The sequence below is a fragment of the Staurois parvus genome, unplaced genomic scaffold, assembly GCF_062004578.1.
Source record: "Staurois parvus isolate SC_StPar_1 unplaced genomic scaffold, SC_StPar_1.0 ptg001134l, whole genome shotgun sequence".
NCBI lineage: Eukaryota > Metazoa > Chordata > Amphibia > Anura > Ranidae > Staurois > Staurois parvus.
Genome location: NW_028318930.1, coordinates 1852501 through 1876948, shown reverse-complemented (window position 1 = coordinate 1876948; position 24448 = coordinate 1852501). Strand labels below are relative to the sequence as shown.

At 40.5% G+C, this 24448-nt stretch overlaps 1 protein-coding gene across 1 annotated transcript; it reads left to right on the top strand.

The window, feature by feature from the left end:
* The first annotated feature begins 1922 nt into the window (after window positions 1-1922).
* Window positions 1923-19069, top strand: ABHD10 (abhydrolase domain containing 10, depalmitoylase). Its single transcript, XM_089659178.1, has 5 exons — window positions 1923-2057; window positions 8922-9105; window positions 14114-14225; window positions 15474-15611; window positions 18411-19069. Exons 1-5 carry the CDS (start codon window positions 1958-1960, stop codon window positions 18750-18752), a joined length of 876 nt encoding a protein of 291 aa, XP_089515304.1. The 5' UTR covers window positions 1923-1957; the 3' UTR covers window positions 18753-19069.
* The last annotated feature ends 5379 nt before the right edge of the window (window positions 19070-24448 follow it).

Genomic DNA, 24448 nt, shown 5'->3' with positions numbered 1-24448 from the left:
TCCCAGACGGTGGTTACTTGCCAACACCCGGTGATCGCCGAGTATCTCCGACGGGGGAGAGGCCTGTGTATAAACAACAGAGATCTCTCCCTTGTCAGCTCCTGCACACTGTCTCTGCATAGTTTGAGGGTTCATTCCAGCACGGTCCCACCACATGACAGGGCAAAAAGCCTGGTCTCCTGTGTGACTGATTCACACACTGCATGGTGGTGGTGTGTGATAAAACAAAGTACTGCATCAGTATTTTTTTTCAATGCAACTCAATGAGATGCAATCCACCTTGCACTGCATGGCTATCAGATGAAATGTATTAAATAGCTGAAGTTTCAATAAAGTTTGTTAAAAAAAAAAAAAAAGGAACAGTGCAATGCACTGAGATCACTGCATCAGAACTACAGCAATCTTGCAGCACTGCACGCCAGCCACTGTATTTTGATGTAGCAGCTGGTGTGAACTGGCCTTAAATGTTTTCTGTGTCATTGCTATTGGTGTATACATATATCTTTTGCTACCAGAATACTACATATACCCCTGCAATAGATATTTCCCACCTAGCCAGAGTGCACAGCAGAGAAATACACAGCAGCATGTCTCCCTAGTACAGTGTTTCTCAACTCCAGTCCTCATGGACCCCCAACAGGTCATGTTTTCAGGATTTCCCTCAGATGAAACAGCTGTGAAAATTACTAAGGCAGTGAAACTGATCAAATCACCTGTGCAAAATAATGGAAATCCTGAAAACATGACCTGTTGGGGGTCCATGAGGACTGGAGTTGAGAAACACTGCCCTAGTAAAACACACACAGCACATCATGTAAAACAGCACACAGTTAACCCTTTGATCACCCCAGATGTTAACCCCTTCTTGCCCAGTGCCATTAGTACAGTTTCAGTGCTTTTTATTAGCACTGATCACTGTATTGGTGTCAGTGGCAGTTAGTCGCCCCCCCCCCCCCAGTGACAGAATGCCCGCCACAGTCCCGCTACAAGTTGCTGATTGCTGCAATTACTTGTATAAAAAAAAATGTAATTCCAGTATATATACCGCCATTTGTATATGCTATAACTTTCACGTAAATCAATTAATTTACATGTATTGGGGTTTTTTTGTAGCAAAAACATGTAGCAGAATACTTTTTGGCCTAAATTAATGATGATATGTCTGTAAATGTTTTCTGGGAAAAAGTCAAAAATAGTTTTTTTCAAAATTGTCAATTTTTTTTGTTTATAGCGCAAAAAAAAAAAAAAAAAGCACAGGTGATCAAATACAAACAAAAGAAAGATCTATTTGTGGGGAAAAAAATGACATAAATTGCATTTGGGTGCAGCGTTGCATGACTGCGCAATTGTCAAAGTAACGCAGCGACATATCGCAAAAAATGGCCTGGTCAGGAAGGGGGGTAAATCTACTGGAGGGCAAGGGGTTAACCAGTGCTTTGCTGAAGTCACAAGACTGCTCTGCTGATGAGAAAAGGTATTTAGCAGTTTATATTTACTAAAATAATTGCAGTTCCATGTTCTGTGTACTGTGGGAGACCAGATATAGTGAATGCAGGGTCCTGGGAGACCAGATATAGTGAATGCAGGGTCCTGGGAGACCAGATATAGTGAATGCAGGGTCCTGGGAGACCAGATATAGTGAATGCAGGGTCCTGGGTTTAGTAACACTTTAAGCTCCTCCTACAAGTGGGTATTTCAAGTCACTCTCATTCACGTTACAAACACAAAGCAATATTCATTTTCTAGCCTAACCTTCGTTACAAACAGCGTCCCTATGGAATAACGGGTCTCCCCTGCACACAACACGCAGCTGAACTATCCAGCAGTATAACCTGTGACTATGTCACCTACAGCCTCCCCACTCACAGGCCACTTTGTGTCTTCAGACAGGGGATGAGCTTCCGGATACGTCACGGGGCGTGGCTAAAAGAGGTAGGCGGAATTGCCATCAGTAAACATGGCGGTACGATCCCTGCGCCTATCTCGCACCTGGGCGCTGGCAATGTACGCGCGAGGAGCTCCTCTGCTGCAACCCAACGGCACCAGACACCCGCAAGGTGAGAGCGCCCCTCCTCTTGTCTGTCTGCTTGCGGTACTGCCAATCCGCTGGGAGCTGTCACATGGCAGAACTATATTCAGACATGGGGTGCTGGTAACTTGTATATATGGGCTGTGAGCGCACGGGATGATGGGCTATGTCACTGCCAGGCAGGGGCGGACTGACCAATTGGAAACTCGGGCACTGCCCGAGGGCCTGGGGTCAGTAGGGGGCCCCATGAGATGCCCCTGGTACCTTTTTTCATAGCCTTTTTTGAGTTTGGGCAAGGACACAGGGGCCCCATGATCCCCTATTGCCCGGGGCCCCATGAGTTGTCAGTCTGCCCCTTTACTGTTTAGTCCTCATGCACACGGGACATTTTGATAATGCTTGTAACGTTAGCTGTGTAAAATCATGTTAAAAATGTTAGTGTTTTTAGCAGCGTTTTTCTGCATTTGCATTTTTACCGGTTTTTAGCAGGGTTTTTTTAAAAAAAAAAAAAAAGTCCAAAAATGCTGTGTTTTTTAGCGTTAGAACATTTACAGTTAAACTGCTCTAGAAACCCACTAGTCCTGGGATTTTATTTCAGCCAAAAAATGTTGATTACAGTCTATATGTGTATGGACACATGGGATAACATGCTGGGGGGTTTACTGGCTGTAGAAAAAAAGTCAAACGCCAAAAAGCAGCCGTTGTAAAAACGTCCCTTGTGCGTGAGGACTAACGCTGAAAAATGCAGCACAATGCAGTAAAACGCGGCAAACGAGCAGTTTTGGACTTTTTTGAGCTAAAAACCGCGAGCACAAAACAAAAGTTATAAGTAATAAATATAATTGCGCCTATGGAAAGGGTAAAAAAAATGGGTCACTATCTGATATACCAGCTGCAAAATCCACCATAAATTAAGTGTAAAAAACAACACAAAAATAATTTGCGCTAGTAAATAAATCCAAAAAACAACTATACCTGTGAACATAAAAATATTATCAATGTGAGTAATGAATATAAATACATAATTGAAAAAAGTTTATATATATAAGAGTTTCCAAAAAAAGTCCAAAATAAGATGTGTAATACAAGTCCAAAGAAAAGTGCACAAAAATGTGACAATCCACCACCAAAAGCACTAAATAAACTCACCAGAGCTATTAAAAACTGAAGCATATATTGCTCTGGGGGCGATGGTATTAGCAGAGTAATGAACCACTCATGGATGTGTCTTCAGGGAGTAATAATCTGCAGAACCCAGCTCCAAGCAGACCAATTTAAAAGAAGCAATGCTCTGTAATTAAATACCACTGAGGAAATCCACTTCTCCAAGAGATCACCTTACACGTATCCAAAGGGGTAATACCAGACACTCGGAAGAAACAACAAAAACTTCATAGTGCAGTATTCTTAAAAACAGCTTCATTTGCAGGAAGGCACCAGACATCCAGCAACGGTTGGCATACAGCTAATCCGGACTCCTCAGACCAGGACACTCAAAAATGATATCCACCTTGAAAAGGGGCAATCACAGAGGGGCACAATCCTAGGGGAGACCAGATATTTCTGCAGAAGGTGGGCTGTATGGTTGAGCCCCCCCCTTTTCAAGGTGGATATCATTTTTGAGTGTCCTGGTCTGAGGAGTCCGGATTAGCTGTATGCCAACCGTTGCTGGATGTCTGGTGCCCCCCCTGCTGGTTAGAGGAAGGAGCATCCCTACCAGAGTGACAGCCTGCTAGATGACCCACATTGCCTCAGCCTTCTAGTACCAGGAGTGGTCTGACAACTCAAATGCGCACATTATGCGCTTTCTGGTGAGTGCATAAAGTTTACCCACCTTTGAGCACGGAGTCGACAGCATTTGCACCTTTTACTGGGACAATTGATATATCACCTGAGGACGCTATTTTCACTTTAAGCACTTTAGCCACCACTTTTCATATTTTTATCTTATCAGACGTATGATTTATGAGTCATTTCCTTCTTAGCGCTGCATATGTTATTATTATCTATTTGTAGCCTACTGCTTCTACTCTGAACAGTCTTGAAGTTTGTAAACTTGCTACACATTTACTTCCTTGAATTCTGTGACACATTCACTATGCTCATTGAGTAGGCACTATTGTGTCACAGAATTCACAGAGCCTGCCTTCTGAACTACAGAGGTGCAGAAAGGAGGTGTTTCTAGAGGCAGAGTCAGTAGAGGAATCAGAAATTGTATAGATTTTTAAATAAAGCAATATTGAATGTGGCATACTAAGGGCCAATCATTGTTAGCACCTACCTTCTGTATATGAAGAAATCATTTTCAGTATTAAATTTGAAACTAAATGAATAAAAAAATACAGGTAGTGAAAACTGTCGTGTGCCCTAATATTAACGGCTCCTTCACACCAGTGAGCCACACTGAACACATGGTGCCTGTTGTACACTAGGAGGACACATTTCCAATGCACTGAGTCTGGCTCACTGCACTGTTTAGTTTTATTTTGTGGTTGTTTTTTTCCCTAGAGCTTTAGTTAAATGCCACAAGTGACATTTCAATACAGTTCTATTATCTACAGCTGTGTTGCAGGGCAGTGGTTCATATCACAACCTGCTGTGCTAATAAAAGCACTGAATGTTGTACATTTTCAGTGCACACCACAGCAACCCTTTTCTCTTGATCATATATATATATATAATTTTTTTTTTTTTTTTTTGTGTGTGTATATTGCCTGTAGTGCAGTGTGCAGTTGCTAAAAGTAGAGCCAGGCACTGGGTTACCATCAGTGGCTGCCAGTTGGCCAGAGGGAGGACACTGAACCTGAAAGAAGTGGTGGAGAAGATGATGAGGGGTCTTTCTTCTCTAAGTGTTTGGCAGTGGTTTTAGTCTCGGAATTACAGGGGGAAAAAAATGTAACTCCAACCAGCTTTGAGTAGAGGGGGTAGGATAAGCACCTGTGTCTGGGATTCCTAGCTATCTTCTACCCAGTTGGGTAGAATATGGCCCTTTTCACACTGATGCAGTGCAATGTACCATGAGTTTGGTGGGGATTAGCTGTGCTTTTCCCTTGACTTCTTTATCTCCCGTGGTTTTGGTGCACTTTCTGAAAGCGCACCAAAACTCCTGCATGCAGAGGAGGGGGAAGACTGTGGGCACCAGAGGGGAAAATTTCTTCTGGATGGTGAGTAGAGGATAAGTAAATACGTCTTTCAGCATTACTCATGTATTGCCCTTATTGAATGAACACAGGAGCACTCAGTGCTGAGCACTCCAGAGTGCATTCACTACTGAAGATATATTAAACATGCCGTTCATGTGCACTATCTCTTTGTTTGTGGATGTCGTAAGTAAGTGCAGGGCTTCAGAGGAGAAGGAAATTGAGGACTCTATGGGGTTGATTTACTAAAACCGGAGAGTGCAAAATCAGGTGCAGCTGTGCATGATCGCCAATCAGCTTCCAGCTTCAGCTTGTTTAATTAAGCTTTGACGAAAAAAACCTGAAAGTTGATTGGTTTCTATGCAGAGCTATACCAGATTTTACACTTGCCAGTTTTAGTAAATAAGCACCTTTTTGTCTTCAAATTTTTCACTATCTCAAAATGTCAGGAGTCTGTTCCAACACATATTCCTAAAACCCTTGACTGTAATATTTGGTGCATGCCACCATGCTTGTTCGTGTACATTGTCATTTATTGTTAATGGCACCACCATTGTGTGCTTATAATGATATTAAAGCTTCTGTTTTTTTTGTTTTGTTTTAATTAACCACTTCAAGTCCGGACACTTTCACCCCCTTCCTGTCCAGGCCAATTTTCAGCTTTCAGTGCTGTCACACTTTGAATGACAATTGCGCGGTCATGCAACACTGTACCCACATGCATTTTTTTAGCATTTTTTGGAGACAGATAAAACTTATTTTGGTGGTATTTATTCACCACTGGGATTTTTTTTTTTTTGCTATATAAATGAAAAAGTCCAAACATTTTGAAAAAAAAAGTGTTTTTCTTATAAAATTTTGCAAATAATCTTTCTTCATAAATCTTGGCCAAAATGTATTCATCTATCTTTTTAGTAAATAAAAAAAAACCCAAATTAGTTTATAGCCAAAAATTATATTTAAAAAAAAAATGTTTTTACATTTTTATTTTATTTTTTTATATTTTTGGGGTTTTTGTTTGTTTTTTTTTACATGACGTCATCCTAGCAGTACAGTGTCACCATAGTGACACTGTACTACTTGTGGGGGGTGATGAAGATTTTTTTTTTCTTTTTTTACACTGATTGCTATTATACCCATAAAGGCTGTAAAAGCAATAATTTCTCCTTCTCTCTGGCTGCATTCTTGCAGCCATTGAGAAGTACTGTGTGAGCTGTGATTGGTCTGTGAATAGCCTTGTACCATGTGACCTCTGTGATCATTCACATATTTCACAAGTAGAATCAATGATGTCAGAAGTGACATCTTGCTTACTACTATTCATGTGATCACTGATTGGCCAGTCAGTGATCACATGAATCGGGACCTCACACAGAGGTGCCATACAGCGATCGGTGTCCAGAGGACACAGTGGGCACCGTATCTTGGTGCCTCGCGCTCCCAGGGAGAGCGCACAGACAGTGAATGCGGGAGCCGTGTATAAATGTCCACCCGCTCCTGCACTGCTCCCATCCGGCCGTTGATGTACATGGGCCGGACGGGAAGTGGTTAAAATAATAAACATATTATACTTGCCTGCTTTGTGCAAATTGTTTTGCACAGAGAAGCCTCGATCCTCTTCTTCTTGGGTTCCCTGTTGGTGCTCCTAGCTCCTCCACCCACCCAGTGCCCCCATGGAAAGCTGCTTTCTATGGGGGCCCTGCTGTGGGCTCGCTCTCTTGCCTCCCTGTCTGCGTCACTGGTTTTGATTGACAGCAACGGCAGCCGACAGATCCCACTATCTGCCCAGTGAGGAGGGACAGAGCCGGTAAAGCTGCAGCTCTCGTGCACAGCGCTGGATCAACATTGGACTCTGGTAAGTATAAGAGCGGTGGGGGGGGGGAGTCTGACACAGAAGGTTTTTTGGGTTTTTTTACCTTAATGCATAGAATGTATTAAGATAAAAATAAAATCCTTGTTAAGGCTTTAGAATTATTTTGATAACCGGACCAACTAAATCAGTAGCACCACCTTTTTATTCTTTTGGTCCTATGCTTTCAGAACTTGTATTATTTGGGGGATCTTTTACAAATTTGTAAGGGAAAAATGATTTTTTTAATGAAAGGAAATTTTTAAAAAATGATCTGGCCATCTGAGATGGAGAAAAATGGAGAGCAGGGCCAGGCAGTGAAAGAGTAATAGTATGTTCAAATTCTACAGCTCTTTGCCCTATTCATACTATCTGTGCACTTTGACAGTGCCATACAATAAAATGTCGAATGAAATACAATAAGGAATGGTATGTTCAGCAGAATTATAGTTGCTTTAGAAAACTGGAAGCTCAACATTTTATCCATCTTTGAAACTAAATTGAGTTATTTTGCCCCTGGCACAACTGTGCTCCAGATATTTTTAGCTGATATATGTAGCGTTTTTTTCCTTGCTATTTGCTAGGAGAATACAAACAGAGGCATAATAATCCAAACATTCCCACAGTGACACAATAGCCCAGTTTGGCAAGGCTTGACAAAACAGTTTGATGTATATGAGACGTACAACTTTCCTGGATCTCTGATCATTTATATTGAAAGGCAGATGTTCCTGATTTCAAGGATAGAGAAATAAAATCTAAAAATTAGACAATCTGTGTAGCATTATATTTAAAGTAACTGATGCATATAAAATCACTTTAAAGTTGCATTTTGGGATTTAAACAAAATACCATTGAAGTTCCACTTCGCCGTGGACTGCAAGGGTTCAATGGTTGTTAGGCCTACTGTAATACTTCCTTTATTCTCTCATGACATTACTTTTAAGTAAATCTGCCATAATCCTTGGCAATTCATTCTGAACATTTAAAAAAATGCACAAGCAGAAGAAAAAGAAAACTGCATGTCAAAACAGTCAGCAGACCTAGAAACATAGACAACTGATGTCATAAACTGTACAGTTAAATCTGTAATTTGCATAAATGGTTGATCAATCACTTTAAAGGAGCAGTGCTGAGGATTTATAGCGGAGTTCCACCCAAAAGGGCAAGTTCTGCTTTAATACTATGTCCCCTGCTCTCCATTCGGGCACCTTCGGGGAGCGGGTACCAGAATTTGATAGGTACCCACTCCCATTTCCTCTGCAATTGCCTAGGCCAGGGGTGGGCAACTGTGGCCCTCCAGCTGTTGTAGAACTGCAAGTCCCATGAGGCATTACATAACTGACAGTTACAAGCATGACTCCTAAAGGCAGAGGCATGATGGGACTTGTAGTTCACCAACAGCTGGAGGGCCACAGTTGCCCACCCCTGGCCTAGGCGATCAGAAGTGGAAGTTGTCCTCCCTCCCTCCCTCCCCGTAGTCTTCTGGGACACGTGCAAGGTCCCTGAAAACTACGGGGCCATTATCAGCGCTTCTCACGCATGCGTAGTGGGCACCCAGCTGTGAAGCCACAAGCTGTCACAGATTGGTGCCCACACTTAAGATGCTGGCGCCAGGCAGAGAAGACGGCCGGTGAAACCAGCGGTGGTGGGGACATTGCTGGACCGAGGGACAGGTAAGTGGCTGTGTTTTAAAAGTCAGCAGCTACAGTTTTTGTAGCTGCTGACTTTTTTTTTTTTTTTAAGCTGGAACTCCACTTTACATACAAAGGCCAAAAAGTTATTTGCATGTAAATTCAGCTCTCTTTATCTGTATCCTTTGATTGTGTTAAATATGCTTTTATAAAGCTTTAGCTGTAAATTTGGATTATGATTTTATCTAACCGTTTTTATTCCACTAAAGCTTGCAGGTTAAAGTCATCAGCTCAGCTTCTAGTGCGACAAGATTTACCTAAATTGGCTTACCACAAGCTTAAAGGCAAAAGTCCTGGAGTAATTTTCCTGCCTGGTTATTCATCAGACATGAATGGCCATAAAGCACTGGCGCTCGAAGATTTCTGCAAATCCCTGGGTCACTCGTTTATCAGGTAACTAACATTAACACTCACATTTTAGGACTGGTCATTACTGCTGTTCTTTCATTTATTTGATAGCATACTCAATACACATCTGTGGTTTTTACCTAGGCTGTCAGGTGCAGTGTTTGTTTTTTTTGTTTTTTTTCTTCTTTTTTTTAATGAACACAGACATTTTCCAAACAAAAAAATATAAGACATTCAACTAACGTTGTTCTGACTGATTCAAAATAGAAGCTTGGTAGTACAGATTTGGTTCAGTGGTCATTCGTTACATGCATATATTGCTTTATGAATTAATCCTATATAATGTATGTAACGGGAGCACGGTTTAAATCAGGTGGTGTCCAAGATTGGGCAAGTCATCCGGACTTGAGCCAATGGTGTTGCAGTTTTAAGTGGTGGGTTAAAATACATGGGAGTGGTAGGAGAGAAGCTGAGAGAGAAGTGGAGAAAAGAGGAGAAAAAGTTGGAAAAGTGGCAAAAGAATGAGAGGGAGAGAAGACAAAAAGGGTAGGGGGTGGGGGTGGAGAGTGGCTATTTCTCTATAGGGGAGGAAGATCCAAAGTAAGACTAGATAGTCAGAGAACCAAGATCAAAAATACCTGACAGATGCTCAATTAAGGGTGTATTTTGTATTGCTAACCAGTACCATGGTTTGAGGTACTCTGCTTATGAATTCTAGAAAGGCAAGGGCTAGCATTTTCCAGGCCTGGGATATGACTGGTTATTATGGTTATATGTTATCAGGCAAAACTGCGGGGCATTATGTGGGTCTTTAACCACCTCCTTTGGCTGTACTGTAAAAAAGGGAAATGGACTTCTATTTTGGAGTGCCACATATAAACGATAGGGCAGAAACAAGACACAGGTGGCCAGAGTGCCCATTAACCACTTCACCTCTCACACCTGTTCATCCCCTAAGGACCAGAGCAACTTTTTACTTTTCTATGGACCTGTGTTTGCGTTGATAACTTTGTCATTTACTTAAAGGATAGGTTCACCTTTTCACAAAAAATAATAAATGCACATTTTTTATTTGCAGATAAAAAAAAAACTGCATTTATTTTTTTTTGTGTTAGGAGACTCTATAGCATTGTACCAGCGTTCAGCAGATCGCTGATGCCATGCAGGGTTCCTGCAGACTGTCATTGTATCTGCTTGCTCGTACATCCCATACAAGCAAGCCGATACTTCTGACGGGAAGAATCAATTAACTACCACAGCGCTCACAGAGCTGTGGTAGTTCACTGAGGACTACAAGGTGATGGCCACTAAGGCTTTCAGGATCTGTAGTCCATTCATAGAGGACTGTGAATGAATGACATGGCTGTGTGGGCGGAGCCCCGCGTGGCCACACTGTTTTTCATAAGTGACAGCTTATAAGGGGAACTTCTCCCTGTACTTCTGTCAGTGGCTGCAGGATCGGGAACATATTACACCCTAAATATGGGGGGAACATGTAATATGTTCCCAGTGGTGAACTTATCCTTTAAGATAAAAACATATATTGTATTTTTAAGGACAAACGATGCTTTCTTTTCGTGAATATTGTCTTGGAACAATGATTTTTTGAGCAGTGTAATATAGTGTTACTGCGCATAAAAAGTACAGATTTTATTCTTTAATTTGTCCTGTTTAAAATGACATGACAATATGATTCTGGTACAAAGCAAACACTTTAAATGTGAAATTTGTAAATATTTGCTAAAAGTGTAAAAATATTAACAAACACAAAAACAAGTGAACTATTATTAGGTAAAAAAAAAAAGAAACTAACAAAAAAAATCAGAGAAATAATCAAATAGAGAAGGAGAAAAGGAGTTAATTAGGACTAATTAGAGTAAACTGAGGGTTAATAAGGGGTTAAACAGAGAAACATTTCATTAAAAAAAAAATAATTTTCTTGTCAGATTGCTTTAACTGACTTCATCTGCAGATGGAGGTTCATCCCTTTGATCAGCAGGTGAATACTGTAAACAGATACAAAATGAAACATTGTTTTTTTTGTTTGTTTTTTTAGCAATGTTGTTGACAAACATTGCCAGACTGCTTTTGTCAGCGCTCCAGCTGTCAAACCTTTCTCTGGCAATGCTGCTTTGAATAATCAGGAGTGAATTGCCAAGTACTGTGACGGGAGGTCCTGGAGGCAGGGCAGAAGGACTGGACGTGCTACACACACCCTGTGTACAATGATGACATTTTTTGGGGGGGGGTGTTCAACACATCCAGAGTCTGCAACTGGTTAAAAGGTCTGTGATGAATCCGTCTTTAGACAGTTCTCATAAAAGACAAAAGGCACAGAGCTGAGTGTATCGTGCCTGGTAAGTGCTGTGATGGCCGATCACAGCAATCTTAAATGTAAACACAGCTTGTGAAAGCCCGCCCCTTCTGCTGATGCCAGTCCTCTTCATTCTTCTACTGCTTGTGATTCTCCTGCCTGATCCTGTGTGGGAAACGGCTCCCACGTACCACAAACAAGAGGGAAACACTAATCATTATGGAGAGAGAGAGAGGGGAGTGCCATGAATATCACTGAGCAGCTAGGGGACACAGAGGGACACGTATGGTCCTTAAAGAGGCACACTGATTTCCAGTGTTGGGGGAAAACACCAGTGTTTGAAGGGACACTCGCCACCACCATAAGGGGGTGCTAACAGCAGTCAACTGCAATCTGCAAGCTGTTCTATGCATTACTTATTTCGGACAGCTTCAATGTATATTTTATGCAGTGTTGGGGCATTTTAAGGCCTTGTGACAACTTGTGGGTTGCTTAGCTCAATGGTAGTGAGTTTACTCACTTTTCAGGGCTTTATCTGCTCACTTTTATTTAAAATGGTAAAGAAAAGTTTAACGAAAGATATCAGTTGCTCATGCAGGGGTTTCCACCATCAAAACAAACAAAATGGTATTCAGCCTCCTGACTCTTTTTGCGGCTCTACTGCTCAGGTGTCGTGACTTGGTCCTCCAGACCATCTAACATACATCCCAGTGCTATGGCACCAATGCTCTACCTCTGTCAGCTTGTCTTTCTTGCAGCTCCCCTTTGCTCTGTCTCTCTCTTGGGCCTTTGTCTGTCCGGGTACAGACATGCACCTCTCTCTCTTCTTTCCACTTAAAGACGCACGCTGACTCCCGGGAGGGTGGAGCCCCGAACTCTAATCTTGGCTCTAATATGAACCCAGCACACACCTGCACCATTAGTGTGCCTGTTTTCTATCAATCCTGACTTAGACTGCCTTACCACACAGTGGCATGGCTTCTCTCTGCCACAGCCTCAAGAAATGCAGTACATAAGATGCGTTTGAAAACTTTTTTTCTTTTAAAAAGTTTAAAACCCAGTGATTTTTTTTTCCTTAATTCAGTTAAAGGAATGGTTTTTTGGGGTTTTTTTTTTTTTTTTTTAATTTTTGGTGAAAATAAATAGAAAATTTAAAACTGAAAAATGGCCTGGTAATGCAGAGCTATATACAGACCAGGACACAAGAGTTTAGGAAATTACCTTCTAGTTGCTGTATAGTTTGTTTTTTGTTTTTTTTGTTACTCTGGGATACCACTTTATTAGATATTTGTAGTTTGCCAACACTGCTGCATGTTGTGGAACAGTTTGAGGTTGGTAATCAAATTCGATTTAGGTCCTCTGGTTGCAAAAGATGCCCTAAGTCCGCTTCCAATTTTAAGGCATATTTCCAAAATTGTCTTCCAGGACAACCCATGAGGTATAGGCACCTCCTCCAACAGGAACAGGAAACGTATCACCAAATGCCCTTTAAAAGGAGTCCCCTCTGCTGAGCTCAGTTGTTTGTGTTTCCTCCAGACGGACATGTATCACTTGTAACCTAGGTGAGGGAGGCCTCTGTTTCTCTAACTATCCTTTTCTCATACCCGCTACTTTACCTACCTTGCTCCACTGGGAGCAGCTAGTAGGATTTACAAGATTGCCCTCCAGGACCACTCCTCAGTATTGGAAGGAGGTAGCTTGGTTCCCTTTCTCCTTCTGTGCCTGGCGAGGGCCATGTCTGGAAGGGACACACCACATTGACAGAGACCAGCATGGGTTCCCAGTCCGGGTTTCTGGGTGCATGCATTCTCTGCACTATAAGACAGTTTGGTGGGGACGCATGTGGTAGCTGCGTTGGTTTGTGGCCTGGCTGTGTTCCTGTTTGACCAGATGATACAGGAGCATTAATGTGGGGAATAAATCTGGATTTTCCTGGTTTTGCCTAATTGTGCAAGACCAACCTGGTTGTCCTGATCTACTAACCCCCAATCCTATGGTTCAGCATACATGGGAAATCTATTACTGTCCATGTGAGCTTTTCTGCAGATTGTATGATTATACCCTGGGACTACAGCGCTCTAATTAATCTTACTTATAATCAGTCAGAAATCTTATCAACTCTGATCTACACCCCTCTACAGTGAGAAGTACGTGAGATAGAAGGTCTTGTTTTCAGGGAATAAAATTGCACAAAAAGATTGGCAAGGGACTACAGGCCTCCCAGAGGCAGCCTGTGTGTCCTACTTGGGCTAGGAGCAAGGGATAATCAAATTATGTTAAACCAAGTTCCTTGCTGGCATAACACTGTTGTACTGTTTCCCGAAGTGTATTAACAGCATTTCATTGACTCCCTGGAGTTGTGCCTTGCTTATTCAAGTAGAAGACTTGCAGAACTAAATAATCACTTTGATAATGAAAGGCAAGTTTTAACATGCAACAGAAACATTAATTCATCAATTTAATTTATTTTTCGTTCAGGTCGCAGAAGAGATTTTATTTCCTTTATCCAGATTATAGGAGTAAGGGCAGCCAAGATGCAGCAGTTTAAAAAAAAAAAAAAAAAAATACTACTTTTGAGCTCTTCCTTTTGGATGGTAAGGAAGTATTTGTGAGCTTTATAGGAAGTGCTTGCTAAACAGACTTTAGGGGTCTTTTGTGTAAGCTATTTTTTTTTAAGTTTTCAGTATTCACAGGACATGCTTTATTTCTTGTTCAAGCACACACCTTTTTCATTTTCAGGTTTGATTACACAGGATGTGGCAGTTCAGAAGGAAATATTAAGGAGTGTACAATAGGAAAATGGAAGAAAGATGTACTTTCTATTCTAGATGATGTGTCTGAAGGACCCCAGGTAAAACATTCTGTATTCTTTCATGCTGTCTAGGTATTTCCCAGTCTGATTTCGATCCTTGCCGGCTAATAGATGTGTTTTCAAGTGTGACCGATTTTGTTCATTTTCCTACATTAGCCTAAATAAGGAGATGGACAGTTTCAGGTGTACCGGTGTCTCCAAGTTCTGAAAAGATTTATCATGGTATTTAAATGTTTTTCCTTTTTTACACATTAGTAAACACGTTTTATATTTTAATCTCTTCTCTAAAATCTTTATTTTACAAATGGTAATTTGCAACTCTTTTTCTATCCTTTACACTGTGTTTGAAAATAAATCCAATTATGAAAGAACAAAATAGATATCAAGTAACTAATGAAATGGCTTCAGTATTTTAAGAAATGATAGAGCAGCCATATTTTTTTTGGTAGATAGTTATAGGAGTTTGATTAAATATGTCCATCTAGTTGAAAATATTTATTCAAGATCCCTTCTGCGAACAGGCAGCTGTGTTTAGTACACAAGAAATTGTTGTGAAAGCCAAGTTTTACAATGGATGCATGCGGTTTCAAAAAAAGTTTAGAATGCATACATTTTTTTCTTGCAGATCACAAGCAGGGATGGGCTTAGGTTTGATATGAACTTGGTTTCAGACCAAACCTTAAAATAAGCTATCACTTCTATCCACTGCACCCCCACAAAAGGGGGCTGAGATGCTTGTGACATATTAGGTCAATGATGTCACAAGCATACTTATCCCCTTTTGAACATTCTATCGTAGGGCAGAGAATGCCCTGGCCCCAGTAGATTGGACAGCAGTGGGAAGGAGTGACCACTTCCTCCCAGGTTCAGTTTGAACCCAAGTTCACATTAAACCAGAGTTCATCCATAGTCACCAGTCCTTGTCTGGAAGCCGGCAGTCTTTGGTACTGCAGAGAGCAGTGCACGTTACAATGTCAGCATTGCTCCCTGCCATATTTTGCTGCAAGCCCAGGCTGATGTAATGATACTTTCCAAGGGGAGCATGTTCATTACAACCTTGGCTCACAGAAAGTGGATTGAATGATGTTGCCATCATTCATCCTGAAAGGCTGGCAGCAAGATCCAAGATTGGGGAGTCAGTGGGAGATACTGCTGAGCAATACATTTTTTTTTTTCCTTTGGTAGACTAGAGCTGCTATAGTAGGATGGAATTCTGTTTAGCTTTGTTTTTTTGGTCTGTATTTGTATTACAATATTTATATATATATATATTTTTTTTATTTTAAGATATTAGTTGGTTCAAGCATGGGAGGATGGCTGATGTTGCTTGCTGCACTGGCTCGTCCAGAAAAAACTGCAGCCCTTGTTGGTGTCGCACCTGCTGCAGACTATTTTGTAACTGCATTTAATCAACTTCCATCAGAGGTAAATATACTGTATTTTTCATGATTAAAGTATATGTAAAGTCAAAACTGTTTTATTTTTATATTGAAGAGAGTAGGGGGAAGGTTAAAACCAATGTCTGTTTTTTTTGTTTTTTTCTTTTTACATCTGTATCATTAGGGAAATTTTTTCCTTCATTTCCTCTCCTGTGTCAAGTGAGAGGATATATTTTCAGTAGGAGAAAAATCCACTCTTAGATAGTTGTCATTTGAAGATTACCCCTCTTTTCCACTTCTGGTGGCAACTAAAAGTTTGGAATTTGCCCTAGCTTTCATTCCCAGTGACAATGGTGATCAGTCGCCCTAAATAAAAACCTGTTTAATCCATCACCACTTTACAAATTTAAAAAAACTGCCTTTATTTGTATTTTAAGTTTTTGGTAGCATATGATCAGTAAATGGTTATTCTTTTTCAAGTATAACAAATTAAAATATCAGCATCTGAATCGATTCTGGACAATTTTTTTCAGTTTCACTTTTATTGTATGATTGAAGTTTAGCATGTTATTTAAAACAGGATTTCACACCTATTGCAAGCTGTAATGTATGTTGTTTGTGAATTTTTATGTTTTAAAAAGTGAAGAAGAAATATTTAAATGTTTATAAGCAAGAAGAGAATTTGTTGCATTCAAGTGTACCTGTCTGATGTATCTAAACTCATCTAATCTCCAGTTTATTTATTTTTTAATACAATGAGCTGCTGTGCATATATTTGAGCTTGCTAACCATGATTATAACTACAGAGCAATTCTTGAAATGTTTTTTCATTCCATGAACAGGCTGTTAACCCATAACTGTATGTTCAAAGTGTAGTTTCATTATTTTAAGCACTGGGAATACATTTCTGTGTGAACGCATCTTTCAAACATGAGGGCAAACCCTTATTAAAGAGGACCTGAACTCCGGCAGAAGCAAAGAGATATCCTTGTACCTGTCCTCGCTCCTTCAAACAGAACATTGAGCACCAAATCTCCATCTATATCTTCTACTAGCATTCAGAGGCACTGCTAGCCTTCAGTGAGTCCACAGTGCAGTTATGAAATTTTTACACTATAGGCACGAACTACACAGCTGTTTTTTAGGAGGAATTCAAGGCAAAATGTAAGTCTTTCAGGGTACTGCTTAGGGCTTAAAATAAAAAAAAAATCAAAATGTTCCCTAAAACTTAGCAAATCTTTACTTTCTGCATTTAGGACCAGTTTGAATGGGAGGACCTCAGTAAAACTGCAGAAACAATGCCTTTTGGTTTCACAGAGTGAAACAAAATTTCAATAATGCTGCTAAATTTGATGCCTTAAAGTGGAAGTTCACTAAAAAGCTAACTGAGGCTAAACCTACTCCAACACCGATTCTAATCCCATTCTACCTAACCCTGTAAAGAAACGTTCTGTATACTTACCTATTCTGAATAGTTGTGCAGTGAAAAGAAAATTCTGGTGCCGAAACCGAAAATTCAGGATGCACTTGGCCAAAAAACGAAACCATAACGGACGCGTCATTGCATGAAGGTCTATGAGATGTGATTTTTGCATTGAAGTCACTAGGGGTCGTCTTTGCATGAATGTCTATGAGACGTGACTTTACATGTATCGGCACAATTAGTGGCACCTTTTTTCTTATCTGCGAAATGCCGATAACACATTTTGGCTCTGTTTCAACCAACGATATATCGGTGCATCCCTAATTCTGAAGTTGCTTTGGTCTGGTCACATGATCTCCCCAGTGTTGGCTTTTGTGCAGAGGAGAGATTGCCAACAAAGGCTGCAATTGCTTGAGAGAAACCGCACCCATAGGCTTACTATGGGGCATCTGTTGTCGGCTGTACCTCCTCCTACATTGAAGCCACTGCTGACAGCTGATCATAGAATCGGACCAGACCAGCTTCAGAATATTTAAGTATACATATCTTTTCTTTACAGGATTAGATAGCATAGGCTTAGAATGGGGATGGGAGTAGGTTTAGCTTTAGTTAGCTTTTGACCGAACTTCCACTTTAGGAATAACACACATGGCAAATGACTTGGGTCCATGGAAGACTGGCGATCTCATTGCTGAGGTCAACTTACCAGCAATAAAATTGCTATGTAGAACAGAGGAAATACTCGCCTACTTCCATGTGCTGCTGTCTCTCTGCGCATATGAGTGAGCCTCATGGCTGGCAAGTGACATTTCGCAGAGTTTATGGGGCTTGCTTATCTATACAGCAACAGAACAACACATGAAAGTAGGTGAGTATTTTCACTGCCCTCTATCATCATCCTGAGCTGGATCTCTAGTGTGCCATGGCACTTTTACAGCATAGAATGTGTATATTTCAATAATCATGGTGGCAGCTAAGCATCGGTTTTATTAGTTTAGCTAATTTATTTAGAGTTGTCTATAGTTAGTTTGTGTGATTTTTTTTTTTTTTTTTTTCTTATTATTATTATTTTTTTAATCTTATTTTCATAATTATGTACTACACATAATGTGTATGTTCAGACTTATTAATGCTGAGGGAGTTGTAAATGATCAATGTTTATAAAGTGCATTGTAATGTATAATCTTTTTGATGCAGCTCTATTTTACAATCAACACTCTTTTGAGTTAGTAAACCTATTGTAAGCTCCAATTCCAGTGTGTTTCACCATAAAACGATAAAATTTATATCCATGCCTTTTCCCTCCCTGCGAAGATGTGCACCAGGCCTGTTTTAACTTTTAGGTATTTTGGCTTATTTATCTATTCTAGGTTGTGTGATCTATATTAAGTGTATTTATCTTTTTGTTTTTCCTCTTTTCAGGAAAAGAAGACTGCTGAAGAAACAGGGGAATGGAAATTACCTTCAAAGTATAGTGAATCTGGATTTTACAGCATACCTTATTCTTTTCTTAAAGAAGCTGAAAATCATTGCATTTTAAATAGTCCTATACCTGTAACATCTCCTGTTCGACTTCTCCATGGCATGAAAGATGAAGATGTGCCATGGCATGTATCCTTGCAGATCGCTGACCGAGTTATTAGTACAGACGTAGATGTCATTCTTCGTAAACACGGTCAACATCGGATGAGTGAGAAAGATGACATTAAACTTTTAGTGTATACAATTGATGATTTAATTGATAAACTTATAACACTAGGATAAAGTGAATACAATAAAATACACAGTACCATAGGCAATAGGCTACACCTAAGTGTTCTTCCCGTCAAGCATCCCATAGTAGATAGATGTTTGCACAGGTCAGGGCCACAAAAAGTTATGTGGGAATGGAAAGACTGTTTACTATTTCACTTCAGTATTTAAAGTGTCTTTTTATACTACCCCAATTTTCCTAATTTTCTACTTGCCCCTTAGCAAATGTGAATTTTTTTGAATTGTACAGACTTGCTTGCAGCCACTTTCAGCGCCACTGCTTATTTTGTTTATGACAAAAAATTATAATAAAGTAATATATATCCACAGTTTGGCAATTGTTTTTGTTTTTAATGTAAGATATTTTCTGAATGTGTTAATTCAATACAAGATATGCAAAAATCGACAAAAGGATAACTGAACAGCATTGAAATAGAAATCTGTGCATCCTTACTCAAATCCATTGTCTCTGAAGCCTACATACTGACATGAATAAAGAGCAGGGAAAGTATACACAAGGAAAGGTTGGTTCCCTTTTTCCCAAAGAAAAACAATTGGTAATGGGTTGTACGGGTTGAAAAATCTCTGTGTGAATGAGTACTTACAACATTTGAATTTTGCATTGCTCCTTGATGTGATTTATTAGCAGTAACAATACAAGCAGGAGTGTAAACCAAGGAGTTTGCAAGCAGTACAATATAAAAGGTGTAAAAATAGAGCTTTTTACCCACCATGAAAAATATAAAGATTTAAATTTTTAGATTTTGAAAAAAATAATATATATTTATATTAGAACAACAGTTTCTCATATCTTCCTATCATATCTCCTGGCACACTGGTAGCGAAAAGTTCATTTTTATTCTTCTTAAGTAGTTTCTGTTTTTTTGAAGGAGTTGTTATTGTAACTGCCTAATAATTTAAAATTATGTAGTGTGATGAATTGAATGCAAAATATAACCCACTGTGGTCATCCTACCATGTGAAATATGCACACAGGCACAATTCTATCACATTTTACACTGTTTTTACTCATAAAAGCATAGTGATCAAGGTAACCTACCAACATCAGAGATGTCAACCTGGACATCAGTTTACAAGAAGATAAGGAAGCAACCAGCCATGGTGAAAAGTGACTAAACAGGTATGGTTTATGGGGTATGGCCAAATAGGTATCAGTGATGGCAGGGATGAACTTCATATAGGAACCTACAATATGTGATGAATTTCACATAGGTGATGTCACCACCCTGTCCAATCAGAGGAAGCTTTGCATTTATTTGAAAAATGCAAAGCATTCCCTGAATGACTCCTGGGTTGAGCAGCTGACCTCCTGTGTTCAGGATAGATCAGGTGGTCACTCGGCATATGACAAGGGAGCAAGTGAAGATCACCGAAGTAGTGGTGTCTACTTAAGTGATTTCCAGCTTGCAGAGGCATCTGCCAGGTATCGTATACATAGAATAACATTAACTCAAGCTGGGTCAATGTAAAAATATCCCATGCCTGGAATTTTTCTTTAAACCTGGATTGGCCACAGGCTCAAAAATATCTCTCTGCTTAGTGAGGTTATTATGTGACAGATGGGCTGCTATGTGTTGTATTTGTACTTCCAATAGCATTTTATAATGTGTTTGCTGTCTTTGAACCTTGTACCTAATTCCACTTGTGCGCATACTCAGCGGAGGACTGAGCCTGGGGGGCTTGAGTGGATATGCTTCACCATTCAGACATTAATCACAGCAAGACTTGCAGTCAGTGACACATGATGGGTATTATACAGCTACCTGCTGCCTGTTTGGACATGTGATGCTGGGGAATCGTTTGAACAAAGAAAGCTGATGCTGTAAGATTTGAAATGTGTCACATTAAAACATGTCCTTTTAGAAACTCCCACTTTTCACAATGCTGACAAATCGCAGCAGCACACTTTGGGGGAGATTTACTTAAACTGGTGCACACAGAATCTGGTGCAGCTGTATATAATAACCAATCGATGTCTAGGTTTTATTTTCAAAGCTTCATTGAACAAGCTGAAGTTAGAACCTAATTAGTTAATATGCACAGCTGCACCAGATTCTGAGTGCTCCAGTTTTAGTAAATCTCTCTTTGTTTTGTACACGGCATTAGCCCACAGAAATCTTTTCCTGGCAGAAAGGGAAATTTGCACTGGCCCACCTTGTCTGGTTCCTTTCCTTTGACTAGGTCTTTCTTTGGAAGGTAAGGGATCAGTCCTGTTCTACTCCCATACTGTAGGCACATCTAAATGACACAAAGGGCACTATTTAAACAGCTCTGTGTCCAAAAAGCCCACCCAAATCTTGTGGGATTTCAGCATCCAATAAGACCAGCTTCCCCAAGATGGCCAACTGGAGCCCATTTAAGAGAACAACTTAGTCCCTTGTGGCATCTGTCAACCTCTTGGAGTAGTGCATTACCACCTCAGATTAGCGGCTATACTACATCACCTGCCTACATACCTGATTGTAATGTGGATACACCTGAGCTTTATAATTCATATCAGAGTTCCATGGAAAGTCCCCAGGAGTTCTGCTACAATCTACCCATTGATCACAGGCAGGTGGCGGGTAGATCATGCCCCCCACCTAGTCAACACTATGTCATAAAATACTCTCCCCACCTGAAGAGTGGTGCAGGAAAGCAACATCCTAAGCATCTGCACTGTTCTACACCGGCCCTCCCCTTCTTGTTCATCCCAGGTGATTGTATAAGGCCAGGGCTGTTGTAAGGATTTTTGTCTACACAGGTGACAAAAATCCTATGCTTTTTTTTTTTTTTTAAATCTTACCCAAGATATGCTGACCCTGACACTGACCTAGATCAAGGTTTCATCCGTTTTTATTTTTATTTTTTTTACCACACTTTTGTTTGTTTACAGCTTTCTTCCCTGGCAGAAAGAAAGAAAGATATAATGTATCCTGTATCAATGTATTGATACTCCATTCAGAGGAGAAAAACAAACACATGAGTGGGCTGCACAGTCACTGCTCACTGTGATAGCCGTTCAGAGAGCCATGGCTCTCAGAGAGAGCTCTGTCTCTGTGCTGGGAGCAATCTTCGACCACAAACACTAGTATGCATATATGCAACCTCACGGAAGAACACCCACTTCAGTGTGGCCACATACTTTATTAGGTACACCTTGCTAGGGCCAAGAAAATCTCCCCCACACCATTACACCACCACCACCAGCCTGAACCATTGATACAACGCATGGTGGACCCATGCTTTCATGTTGTTTATGCCAAATTCTAACCCTACCATCTGAATGTCACAGCAACCAGTCTGCCCATTCTCCTCTGACATCAGCAAGGCATTTTAATCCACACAACTGCAGCTTAAAGGATATTTTCTCTTTTTTTTTGGACCATTCTCTGTAAACCCTAGAGATGGTTGTGTGTGAAAATCCCAGTAGATCAGCAGTTTTTGAAATACTCAGAGCAGCCCGTTTGGCAACAACAGCCATACCATGTTCAAAGTCCCTTAAATTTCCTTTCTTACCCATTCTGATGCTCAGTTTGAACTTCAGCAAGTCGTTTTCACCACGTCTAGATGCCTAAAAGCATTGAGCTGCTGCCATGTGATTGACTGATTAGCAATTTGAACTTCAGCAAGTCTTCTTCACCACGTCTAGATGCCTAAAAGCATTGAGCTGCTGCCATGTCTGGCTGAAAAAAGACAAAAGTCTATCCAGTCCAGGTGTACCTAATAAAGTGGCCAGTGAGTGTGTATGTGTACAGGCAGGAGGCAGCGGCAAAGGGTTAAAAATCTGAAAATCCCCAATCCCCAGCAAGTGGCTGGGAATTTGGATTTTTCCCACCCCCTTCCATCCTGGTGCAGCCTTATGCATACACCGGTCCTGCATGGGACATCACATAGGATGGTCTGGAGAGGAGGGCCAGCAGTTATCAGTGCACCAGAACAGGACTCTATCACAGCAGCTTCCCTGTGCCGCTCTGCATGTGAGGAGAACCATGCCACTATCCTAATATGCCCTCATCACACTGTAATGCCACCTGCTGCCCTACCTGTACTTTTCCCTGCTGACCCCCTGTGCTCTGCCCTGCTGACCCCTCTATTTTTCCTTACTGTCTGTGCTCTGCCATGCTGACTCCCCATACCCCACCCTGCTGCCCCAATGCCTATTTTAAGTTCAACCCAGGAATTGAGCATCTGTGCATCAAGAAACAAGCACAAGTTTCACATTATAGAGGTAAGTTTTAATACTGATTCTATTATTTCATGCCATTTCTAAATATAATTGTTATATCAACAGTTCACCGATCACACCAATGTTCTATGAGCTGTGAATATTATTTCAGGGGTTCCCCAAAATCTCAAACATTTTGCCAAGGGTTCCTCCAAGGTAAAAAATAAATATATATATATATATATATATATATATATATACACATACATATATACATACATGCATACATATATATATATATATATACAGTGAAGAAAATAAGTATTTGATCCCCTGCTGATTTTAAATGTTTGCCCACTCACAAAGAAATGATCAGTCTAAAAATCGAATGGTAGGTGTATTGTAACACTGAGAGACAGAATAGTAACACAAAATTCAATAGAAATGCATGTCTAACAAATTATGCACTGATTTGCATGTTCATGAGGGAAATAAGTATTTGATCCCCTATCATTCAGCAGGATTTCTGGCTACCAGATGTCTTTCATACAGGTAACAAAATGAGATTAGAAGCAATCTCTTAAAGGAAGTGCTGATGATCTAATTTTGTTGCCTGTATAAAAGACACCTGTCCACACAATCAAACAATCAGGTCCCAAACTCTCCACCATGGCAAAGACCAAAGAGCTGTCGAAAGATGTCAGGGACAAGATTGTAGACCTGCACATGGCTGGACTGGGATACCAAACTATTGCCAAGCAGCTTGGTGAGAAGGTGACAACAGTTGGTGCAATCATTCACAAATAGAAGAAACACAAAACAACTGTCAGTCTCCCTAGGTCTGGTGCACCATGCAAGATCTCACCTCGTAGAGTGTCAATGATCATGAGAACAGTGAGGAATTATCCCAGAACTACACGTAAGGATCTTGTCAATGATCTCCAGGCAGCTGGGACCACAGTCACCAAGAAAACAATTGGTAACACACTACACCGACAAGGAATGAAATCCTGCAGTGCCCACAAGGTCCCTCTGCTCAAGAAAAGACATGTCCAGGCCCATCTGAAGTTTCCCACTGAACATCTGAATGATGCAGAGGAGGACTGGTTGAAAGTGTTGTGGTCAGAGGAGACCAAAATTGAGCTCTTTGGCATCAACTCAACTCGCCGTGTTTGGAGGAGGAGGAATGCTGCCTATGACCCCAAGAACACCATCCCAACTGACAAATATGGTGGTGGAAACATTCTGCTTTGGGCGTATTTTTCTGCTAAGGGGACAGGACAACTGCACAGCATCAAAGGGATGATGGACGGGGCAACGTACCAAGGGGCAACGTACCAATGGCCAACTACAGGAAACGTCTGCCCTCTGTGATTGCTAACAAGGGATTTGCCACCAAGTACTAAGTCATGTTTTGTGAAGGTAATTAAATACTTATTTCCCTCATGAACATGCAAATCAGTGCATAATTTGTTATACATGTTTTTCTTTTGAATTGTTTGTTGCTATTCTGTCTCTCAGTGTTAAAATAAACCTACCA

Excerpts from the sequence above, each read along its gene's own strand:
- ABHD10 (XM_089659178.1), top strand. The coding sequence starts at position 1,958 with ATGGCGGTACGATCCCTGCGCCTATCTCGCACCTGGGCGCTGGCAATG. Across the intron at positions 9,106-14,113 it reads CTGGGTCACTCGTTTATCAG|GTTTGATTACACAGGATGTG; the intron begins GTAACTAACATT and ends TTTCATTTTCAG. Across the intron at positions 15,612-18,410 it reads TTAATCAACTTCCATCAGAG|GAAAAGAAGACTGCTGAAGA; the intron begins GTAAATATACTG and ends TCCTCTTTTCAG.